The sequence below is a fragment of the Numenius arquata genome, chromosome 8 (genome assembly GCF_964106895.1).
Source record: "Numenius arquata chromosome 8, bNumArq3.hap1.1, whole genome shotgun sequence".
Classification (NCBI taxonomy): domain Eukaryota; kingdom Metazoa; phylum Chordata; class Aves; order Charadriiformes; family Scolopacidae; genus Numenius; species Numenius arquata.
In genome coordinates, this window is record NC_133583.1 from 51,078,735 (window position 1) to 51,089,074 (window position 10,340).

At 60.6% G+C, this 10,340-nt stretch overlaps 2 protein-coding genes across 2 annotated transcripts; one reads left to right on the forward strand and one right to left on the reverse strand.

Annotated features, from left to right (window-relative positions):
* Positions 1-788: 788 nt before the first annotated feature.
* PLK3 (polo like kinase 3) lies at positions 789-7,187 on the forward strand. The gene is made up of 15 exons (XM_074151999.1): positions 789-947; positions 1,724-1,831; positions 1,918-2,034; positions 2,445-2,574; positions 2,662-2,749; positions 3,315-3,410; positions 4,121-4,316; positions 4,664-4,790; positions 5,167-5,276; positions 5,354-5,471; positions 5,576-5,659; positions 5,849-6,011; positions 6,131-6,260; positions 6,499-6,609; positions 6,993-7,187. The coding sequence occupies exons 1-15, from the start codon at positions 789-791 to the stop codon at positions 7,185-7,187; spliced, it is 1,932 nt and encodes a 643-aa protein (XP_074008100.1).
* A 1,746-nt stretch (positions 7,188-8,933) lies between these two features.
* DYNLT4 (dynein light chain Tctex-type 4) lies at positions 8,934-9,593 on the reverse strand. The gene has a single exon (XM_074152576.1). The coding sequence runs from the start codon at positions 9,591-9,593 to the stop codon at positions 8,934-8,936; it is 660 nt and encodes a 219-aa protein (XP_074008677.1).
* Between the last annotated feature and the right edge of the window lie 747 nt (positions 9,594-10,340).

The following is a 10,340-nucleotide window of genomic DNA, read 5'->3' on the forward strand; positions in this document are numbered from 1 at the left end:
GTGGGCTGTGAGCCCCCTCCCCAGCCCCTGGCACAGAGCGAGGGGCTCTGGGGGTGTCCCTGCCTGCATCCAGGTCTGGCATGGGGGGGGGGGGGGCAGGCCCCGCAGCGAACACGTGGGCTTTGAAATCCCACCCTGGCCACGGCCTTTCCCTGGAGTCGCCTGGTTCCCAGTTCCCAGGGGGTCGTGTGACATCATCCCTGTGAGGGGAGGTGCCCTGTGAGGGGGGGTGTGTATTTACAGATGGGGAAGGGCTCTGTGTGTCCCGGGAGCGAGGGGATGGAGTTGAGGAGGGATCTCTGCGTGTCCGTGGGGTCTCGATGTGTCTACAGGGAATCCCTGTGTCCGGGGGGGCTGCCTGTCTTACGGGGGTCTCTGTGTCTAGGGGGGGGTAGGCATCTACTGGGGGGCCCCTGTGCCTGGGGGGGAGCTGTGTGTGTCTCCGGGGGGATCTGTGACTCTAGCCTCCCCCCGGGTCACAACCAGCCAAGGGGCGCCGGTACGCGCCTAGTACCCCCACCACCACCCCCCTCCCGTTCACCCTTCACCGTGCGGCGGCCGCTTTAAGGGCAGCGCGGGGCCGCCCGGGGGCGGGGCTCCGCGGGTGACGTCAGCGCGCCCATTGATAAAGCCGGCGGGATTCCCGGGGCGGCGGCAGGAGCAGCAGCGCGCAGTGGCGGGGCCACGTGCGCGGGGCCCGGCAGCGGAGCAGCAACACCCCCCCCCCCCACATCCCCTCCAGCCCCGCGGAGGAGCCGCCGCCGCCTCCTTCTCCTCCCGCGCCCGCCATGGAGCCCGCCGGCCTCTTCCCCGCCTTCCCCGCCGCCTGCCTCCCCCCACAGTCCGCACCCGCCCCGGCGCCCCCGCCCCGCGCCGCCGAGACCACCCGCATCATCACCGACCCCATCTCCGGCCGCTCCTACTGCAAGGGACGCCTGCTCGGAAAGGTACCGTGGAACGAGGGGGTCGTAGCGGGTTGAGCGGGGCTGGGAGCCGCCGCCCGGCGTGGGGAAGGGTGGGGGGCTGCCCGATCGACCCCCGCCCGGTGTGGCCTGGGGCTGGATGCGGCCCCTCGGCCGCCGCACGCCGCTCCCACCCTCCCCGCCTCTCCCGGCGGGCCCGCAGCGGTGCTGGAAGCTGTGAATCACCCGGGCTGGCTGCCTGCCTCGCCGGCTATCGGAGGCGCATCGGTTTCGGGGCGCCCCGCGGGGCCTGCGTGGGCCGGTGGGTGCCCCGGTTCCCAGGGGTGCCGGTCCGCGCCATTCCGCCACACGCAACTTTTCCTCCCGCTGCCAGCGGCGTGTGTGTAGGAGGCGGGTGCCGGTTCCCAGCCCGGCCCGGGCGGGCTCGGCGGCTGAGTGTGCAGATTGGAGGCTGACATCACGGCAGGAAAAACCTGTCTCCATGAAGCTGCCTTTCGGTGGCCTCCGGTTCCCCGGGCTCCCTGCCCTGCGCAGGACTTTCCGGGTTGATCTGTCATGTGGAAAGATGCAGAGTCTGGCCATGGTGGGAGGAAAAACGCCCTGGAGGTTTTACAGGAACTGGGTGAAGAAAATCCCTGGTTGAGAGCATCATAGTTCAGATCTTAGTGGGCGACGCAGCAGGAGGGAGCGTGTGACGCTTGCCGGGCTGTGCTGCAAGGGAATGGAGGAGGAGGTGGTGGCTCATCGGCAGGGGCGAAGAGCTGGCTGTCACCCATCCATAACCACCTCTTCGCTCGCAGGGTGGGTTTGCACGATGCTACGAAATGACAGACCTCTCCAGCAACAAAACCTATGCCGTGAAGGTCATTCCTCACAGTCGGGTGGCTAAACCTCACCAGCGGGAGAAGGTGGGTGCTGTGGAGGCGGTGGGGTGCTGGGCTGGTAGGGTGCAGTGGGGACCCTGTGCTCACCTGGGATCACTGCTCCCTTTCAGATCACCAATGAGATTGAGCTGCACCGGGACTTGCACCATAAGCATATTGTCAAGTTCTCCCACTACTTCGAGGACGCAGAGAGTATCTACATCTTCCTGGAGCACTGCAGTAGGAAGGTGAGTGATGGTGCGGCCTCTTTGTCAAAGGATCTCCTAAATAGAGCTGTGGCCGGTTGGAACAGGCCTTATCTGAGGTGCTTTGTTAGCGCTCTTTCTCCTGGGCTGCCTTGCTGCCTGCTCTGTCACACCCTCTGAGCTCAACCATGTGAAACTGCATGGCACAGGGGACAACACCAGCTGCTCGCTCATAGTGGGGCCACCATAAGTCCATTTGTTCCCCTGGCTGTGCTGAGCAACCTCAGCCTCATGTGGGGAGTCTTCTGAGGTCATGGCTGTGGAAGAAAGATTATTTGTGGATGTGCAACTTCTGGAAGAACTGGCTTTGACTCTGCCTGCCACTGCCTAGTCAGTAGGGCTGCCTGTTCACCCTGCCTGCCATCATCAAACTGCCTTCTCTTCCTCTGCAGTCCTTGGCCCACATCTGGAAGGCCCGCCATACTCTGCTGGAGCCCGAAGTGCGCTATTACCTCAAACAGATCATCTCAGGCTTGAAATACCTTCACCTCAAGGGCATCCTGCACAGAGACCTCAAGCTCGGTGAGTGCTGCGGTTGGGGCAGGGTGCTGTGTGGGGAGTGAGCTGCCCCAGAGGGACTTGTGGTGACGCATCGCCCTTGACTTGCAGGCAACTTCTTCATCAATGAAAACATGGAGCTGAAAGTGGGGGACTTTGGTCTAGCTGCTTGCCAGGATACCTCTGACCAGAAGAAAAAGTAAGCCTGAGGTTTTCCTATTCCAGAACCCTCTGAAGTTTCACTCTTCCCCTTCCTCCTGCGGCTTCCTGGGAGGGTGGAGGGGTCCCTCCTGGCTTTGGGAGGGGAAGCCTTAAGGCTCCTTCCCAGGATGGGGGGAGTGATTCCTGCCCCAGCTGCAGGCAAGGCGAGGGGGTTGGGGGCTTTGTGGCTCCTTCAGGAGTGAGCTTGCAGCCGTCGGGGAGAGAACAATGTGCTGACTATCGCTATTGTGCCTGCCCGGCTGCCCTGCCGGCTGCACAGGCTGGGACACAAAGGCTCTGTTCCTCCACAGCTCTAGGACAAGCTCTTCCCAACGGCTCCCCAGGAGCAGCTGCTCCTGACCCCCGGGAGCTGGAGAGGGGGGGAGTCTGTATGGGCTTCTTGTAGATGGAGGGTGTGTGTGTGTGTGTGTGTGTTTGGCCACAAAGAGCAAAATGGAGGGGGGAGAACAGGCTGCAAGCAAAATCCCAGGGCTTGGAGGAGAGGGGGGTAGTGTCTGTGAGGGGATGCAGAGCATGCACTGACCTGGCACTCTGCCCCACAGGACAATATGTGGGACCCCTAACTACCTGGCTCCAGAAGTGCTGCTGAGGCAGGGCCACGGACCGGAGTCGGATGTGTGGTCTTTGGGCTGTGTCATGTAAGTCTGTGCTGCTGGCTGGGGCAGGGTCCAGGCAGCCCTGCCTGGGGAGGAGCGGGGGGAGACCCGGGCTGTGGAGCAGCCCTGATGAGGAAGTCCTCCTGTGCTTTGCCTTGTGGCTTTGCAGGGGTTGCTGAAAGACAGGGGGAGGGGACTAAGCGGCCGGATCCTACCCGGCCCTGCTTTGGAGCAGTTCTGCCAGCCATCCCGGGATGCTGCTTGGGGGATGTGCAAAGAGGAGCTGCAAAGGGCAGGCACTCTTGTTCTGTGCTCAGCTCTGGTTCAAAGCATGCTCAACCGCCCTGTGAACCTGATAAACAATGGAAAATCTCTGTGGCTGTCAGCGGCTGCCGCTCTGTTTGCTCGGGGAGCGATAGCTGTGCTGCTTCGGCACATCCAGCCCCTCACCCGGCCGCTGCCCGCAAGCTTCCTGCTCTGCTTTCCACCCCAGTGGCTGTGCAGGGCTGGGAGCAGTGGTGGCAGAGGGTGGCCTTTGCTGGTCAGCCCTCTCCCCTTCCCCGGGGCTCCTGGCTTGTTGCTGTAAACAGTTGCTAGGAGGAAGCGTGGCCGGATGTGAGCGTGGCCACTTGGGCTGGAAGTGGTGCTCCTGGCCAGGTGTGGCCGGCCAAATGCCAATAACTTCCTTGCTTTAAGTGCTGCTGAGTCACAAGCCTGATGGGGATGTGACGGTGGCACGTGTCCCCTCCCAGGTACACCCTGCTGTGTGGGAACCCTCCCTTTGAGACCTCTGACCTCAAGGAGACCTACAGGTGCATCAAACAGGTGGAGTACACCCTCCCTGCCTTCCTCTCCCTGCCTGCCAAGCACCTCATCGCCAGCATCCTCAGACGCAACCCCCAGGACCGCTTCACCCTTGAGGAGATCTTGGACCATGAGTTCTTCAAGGTGAGTGGGTGGGGGTCTGGCCTTGACCCTTCCCCAGGTAGGATGAGGCTTTTTAGGCTGTGCAGGGTGCTGTCCTTGGAGCTTAAGTCTCAGTCCTTCAAAGGAAGCAGCTGCTGTCCTGCCCAAATGCCAGCCAGGGGAACTGAGGGATCTGGTGTGCTCCCACTGCTGTGTCCCTACAGCATGGGCTGTTTCCTGTACTGATGCCAGTCACGGGGCCAAGGCTTGACGGAAATGCAAGCTGGCTGTCAGGCGGGCTGTGAATGACTGTGGTCAGCCCAGGGCAGCTGCTCTGCCTGGAGCACGTGGGCAATGGAAACCAAACCTCTGCCTTGACCTCTCTGCAGGGCTACACGCCTGAGAAGCTCCCTCCCAGCAGCTGCGTGATGGCTCCAGAGCTGAGTCCCCCCAACCCAGCAAAGAGTCTGTTTGCTAAAGTCACCAAGACACTCTTTGGGAAGAAGAAACCCAAGGGTGAGTCTATGCACTTGCCGAGGAGCCTCCCCTTTCTGCTGGGAGAAGTGGGTCCTGTCTCCTGGAGAGACCTCCTGGTGGGTGTCCTGGGCCCCCTGCCTAGGGCCAGCACAAGCTGGACTTGCCTCTGCCCTTCTGGTGCTGGTGGCCTGGCATGGGTGTATGCCTGGAGAGCGGATGCTGTGCCGCAACCCTCGGGGCCAGTTCCTCCTGGAAGCCCTGTGTTGCATGAGAACTGGGAAGTGAAAGTGGGAGGCAGCTGCCTGACCCCATCCTCACCACTGTGGGCATGGGAACAGACAAGAGAGAGCTGATCTACTGGGGGGGTGGCCCAGATGTCCCTGTCCCCTGTGCTCATCACTTGTTCTCTCCTCAGCCAAGAAGGGCTCTTTGGAGGATAAGGATGACATCTCCAAGCTGGTCACTGGGCTGATGAAGACCTCAATCTGTCGGCAGATGAGCTATAAAACTGTGGAAGGGAATGAGGTGAGAACATCCCTGAGCCTGTGCACACCCCTCTGAGGGAGCAGGCAAAACAGTGCTAAGGGCAGGTCTTTCCACAGGCCACCCCTGTATCGTGCCGCAGTGCCAGCTCTAGCCCCGTGGAGACAGTGGTGGAGGAGACATCTCACAAGTCTGTGTCCCCCTCCGTCCGAGGGACAATGGCCAGCAGTTGTGAGGGTGAGCAATACCTGCCCAGGCCACCCCAGCCTGTCCTGAGCTGCCTGTCCTGCCCTGGCTGATAGCGGGGCCGGCTGACTCAGCCTGTCATCTTCTCTCTGCAGCCTTTGAAGACTGCATCACCGCCTCTGCCATCATCGAGTCAGCTGTCTGGCTCCTGCGGACCTGCCTCTCCTCCATGCCCCCAGGTAAACCGGTCAGACTGCTCTGGGATGGGACAGGGTGCTGTGCACCCCCTTCCCCATAAGATGAAGGCATGGCTGCTATTTGGGGGTACCTTAAACGCTGCTAGAGCCTGCTGCTAGGGGTCTCCTCCCCCTGGTGAGGTGGGGGGGGGCTGGCTACCTGCTCTGCTCACCTCCTCTCCTTTCCACCAGCGGAGAAAAACCCCGCGTCCCTGGCCCGTCATGAGCACTTTGTCTGGGTGAGCAAGTGGGTGGATTACTCCAACAAGTATGGCTTTGGCTACCAGCTCTCCAACCGCAGCATTGGGGTCCTCTTCAACAATGGCACACACATGACTCTTTCCCCCAACCACAGGTAAGCAATGAGGAAGTGGCTGATGTCTCTGGGGAAGCCCCTCAGGTGGCAAGAGGTGGTTGTGCCTGGGTGGGTTTGGTGCTGGGTTGGCCCAAAGCTCATGGTCTGCTCCCTCCCAGGACTGTGCATTACAACCCGACCAACAGCAAACACCTCGTGTTCTCTGTGTCTGCCATCCCTGAGCAGCTGCAGGGACAGATGAGTGTCTTGCGCTACTTTGCGTCCTACATGGAGCAGCATCTCATGAAGGTGGGTGCTGGGGCCCTGGGCTAGGATCATGGGTAGGCTGGATGTTTGGTCATGGCTTGACCACATCGCTTGGGGCTGTGGAACCCCCTGCTCATAGGCTGTGACCAGGAGGGCACCCAGAAAGTTGTGTCTTGGGAGTCAGGACCCCACTGGGGGTGTGTCCAGATCTGGTTCTGTGTGGTGGTGGCAGTGCTCCCATGTATGGCACCAATGGCTTACACAGACCCTTCTCTTCAAGGGAGGTGATTTGCCCAGCATAGATGACCTTGGGCAGCCAGCCCTGCTCCTCCTGCAGTGGGTGAAGACTGACCAAGCCTTACTCATGCTCTTCAACAGTGGCACCCTCCAGGTATGTGTGGGGCACAGTGGAGATCCCCAGACCCCTGTGGAGAGGAGGCCAGCTAAGGACTCCTGGCCTGTGTTAGATCTAGTCTGTCACAGTCCAAATGCAAGGTTGAGCTGTGAAAACAGCTGTGGGGGCAGGATGCTGCTCCAGTACCTGGAGCTGCTGGTTGCAGCTTGCTCAGCCCATGAGGGACATGATGCTTCAGTTGATTGCTTCCATCTGCCCCGGTGCTGGAGCTGGCGCGTTCCCCCTCTGGCGCATGGAGCAGGGATGCTCCCAGGCAGGTCGGGGAGGAGGAACGGGTTGAGGCAGGAAGCATGGCTCCATCCCGGCTCCCGACATGCTGCAGGAAGTGTGGGTTAAACCAAGCCCAACCTGTCTCCTAGGTGAACTTCTACAACGACCACACCAAGGTGATCATTAGCAAGCCTGACCACTCCTGCCTTGTCACCTACATCAACCGGGAGCGCAACTCCTACACCTACAAGCTGTGCAGCATCCAGGAGCTGGGCTGCTCTCCTGAGCTCCACCAGCGCCTCAAATACATCCTCAAGCTCCTCCAAGAACGGGCTGAGGCCTAGCATGGGACCTTGGGGGACCCTCTCTGGATGTAGAGGTCTCCCCCTGCCCTCCCACAGGATGGGAGGTATGTTGTGGTGCTGGCTGCCCACCTGGGCAACCTGTATTCTGGTGCTCAGCTGGATTCTGGACTAAGATATGTGGATGTGGTTACAGCAGCAGGTCTGGATGTCCTTGCTGCTCCCTGGCTCTGGGCAATCACTGTCTTCCTGTTGGCAGCTCTTGCTCTGGTTGTGCTGGTCTTGATGTTGTGGACTGGGGTGGCACAGGGAGGTGGTGGGTGGGTGAGTGCCCTGCAGCCAGGTTTGGGTCTGGCTGTGCCTTGTTTGTGGCCTGGTGCTCCAGCCTGCCCTGGCTGGCAGCTGCCTGCAGTGGGGACTTAGGTTGTCCTTCCCAAGGTGATGCACCAGTTGCAGAGACCGTTTTCCATGGCCTGCAGAAGAATGGCACAGCCTTGACCTCAAGGCTTGGCTGCTGTGGGGTAAGGAGAACCCCTTCCCAGGGGTGGACAGGGGTGAAGGGTGCTGCCTGCCCTGCCAGGGGCTGTGTGGGCTGGTGTTGCCATTCCACAACTGCTACACTACGGAGGGGGCTGTGCTGGGCCCAACCATGCCCCGTCCGCTTCCAAATTGTGAATTGTCTGGTACAACTTGAGGTTTGATAAAGGGGGGGGGGGGGGGGGAGGATGGGATCCGAGGGCTTGCCTGAAGAAGCCCTTGTCTTGCTGGGACCCAGGGATGTTTCTTGTTTCAAGGCAGTCTCTGCCGCGTGGGACTATTTATGTATCTTATTTATATGGAATTATTTATTTTCCTGTTGGTCTGTCCATGTGCAGCTCCCCTGTCCCTGACTCGCCTCAATAAAAATTTATTTGTGTAAGGGCAAACTGTGTCTGCCTTTGCTTGGAGCTGGAGCCTTAGTCACAAAAGGGCTTCGGCATCGTTTTTATCCTTGCCCCAGGGCTGCTTCTGCAAGGCCCCTTTTGACACTGGCTATTGCTGGGGGACAAGGTCAGGGAGGCAGGATGGGGATGAGGAGCCCTTGTGGTACCTCCACTGCCCTTTCCGGGGCTGACAGGAAGGGCAGAGTTAGTTCTTGCGGATATCTGTGGAGCCCTGGAGCTGCCTTGGCTGCTTCTTGCTGCTGCCAAACTCTCATTCCAACTGTCTCTGCACTTGGATGAAGCCCAGCTGCTCTCTTGCTTCTGATGAGCTGCAGAAGGCGGGAGCTGTGGCCCAGGGGGTGGGTTGCCTGGGTCCTTGCACTATATGGCACCTGGTGTGGTGGGATATGAGCTGGGAGTGAAGCCAGGAAAGAGGTGGGACTTGATCTGTTCCATGAGCTTGCTTTGAAGGTGATCTGTCACCTCCTTCCCCAGTGCTGGTTGTAATCAATCTGCCTGGGAGCAGCTTGCGCTGTGGGAAACAGCCTGGGCTGCTCCCTGTAGCATGGCCTTGGGCAGCTGCCTGCTCCAGGGTGATGGAGCCTTTTGGGTTGTGTTTGCTACAGCTTTGGGTTGCTCTGGGGTGTTTTGTTTGTTTGTTTTAAACTGTGGTAGTGGAAGCTATAGTGGGGGTGTGAGCCCTGGCTGGGGGCTGTAGCGAGCATCAGGGCACTGAGGTGCATCCTCGCCTCACACACACCATGGCCAAAGACTCCGGGTATGAACTGCTGCTGGAAAAAACCTCTTTATTTCTGCTGTTCTCCCCCTGTGGCCCTACAAGGCTGGGTGGAAGGAGAGGCAGGTGCTATTCAAAGTAGACCCCATGCACTGTGGCCACAGCGAAGAGGGAGGCATTGGAGAAGGTGGCGCAGGCGAAGCTGTCGCTCTCAGGGTCCCACAGTGCCCGGCTGGCCACCAGCAGGCTCTGCTGGCCCCGCTGGCCCAGCAGCACATGGCAGACCAGCTTGTAGCGGGGTGGCACCACCTCCTTCGCCCGGCTCCGCAGCAGCTCAGCCAGGCTCTGGGCTAGAGGGGCACTGCCCTGGGGGCTGTAGACCATGGTCTCCAGGGCACCTGCCAGGGCCACCTCCAGCACCCACTGCACCCGCCCTGCATCAAACTTGCACCCTTCATCTGGCCGCATCCTATAAGTGTTTTCGAGGCGGGTCTTGAGGATGGGCTGGAAAAGGGGGAGCCCAGAGAAGCTGACGCGGCTGTGGAGCATCCAAGGGCCGATGGAGGGGCGCCTGCCCCCTGGGGCTGCCCCAAGCGAGCTGCGGCGGCTGGCCAGGGGTGCTGGGAAGGTGCTGAGGATGGAGCTGCGGCGAGAAGGTAGGAGCAGTGGTTTGCCTTCCTCGGTGCCCCGAGGGGGTTGGGAGCCATGGCGGGTGGCTCGGAGAGGAGGGGCTTCAGCACCATCTGCAGCTGTCACCTGGGCCATCTCTGGGGGCAACTGCTCAGCCATATGGGTGGCCTGGAAGGGAGATGTGGCTCTGATTGTCAGAGGGAGGTGGACTGTCCCCCATCCTCTCCATCCCACTCCCTCTCTGCTTTGCTTCTCCATGCCCCCCGCAAATCCCTTACCTCCTGGCATACGGGTTGCTGCGGGGCTGGATGAAGAGGGGCTGGGGAACCATGGTATCCACCTTCCCTTCATCAGTGTCTCCATCCCCAGAAGCCTTGGCCAGCTGGGGCTGATCCAGCACAGCCACACACAGTCCATCCAGCCCTCTGCTCTCCAATCCCTAGCCTTTTCCCCCCGGTACAGGTGAGTGGCTCCTTCCCCTCCAGCCTTCCCAACCCTCCTGCCTGCATCTGGTCCCACACTTACCCCAGCCCCACTCCTGCCCTGCTGGGGTAAACCCAGGGGACTTATCTCCAGCCGATGTCGTTCTCCCCACTGCCCAGGATCGACCCTGGTCCTACAGGTGGCAGTGAGCAGGGCCAAACCCGTTGTGGTCATGGAGTGTGAAGTGTTGCTATGTGACACCACGGCTCTCCAGGGCCGCTCTGGGGCACAGCTCCTGTAACTCCTTGTTTCCTGGTCCCTAGACAGCCCTGTCCCCGTTTCCAGCTGTGCGGGTACAACAACACAGTTGCTCTGAGCATGTGCCCTCCAACCTCCCCTGCCAGCCCCAAAAGATGCTTGCTGGTGTTGAAAGTGCAAAGGAAGAGCAGGGAATGAACAGCCACTGTGACTGCTGCTTTGCAC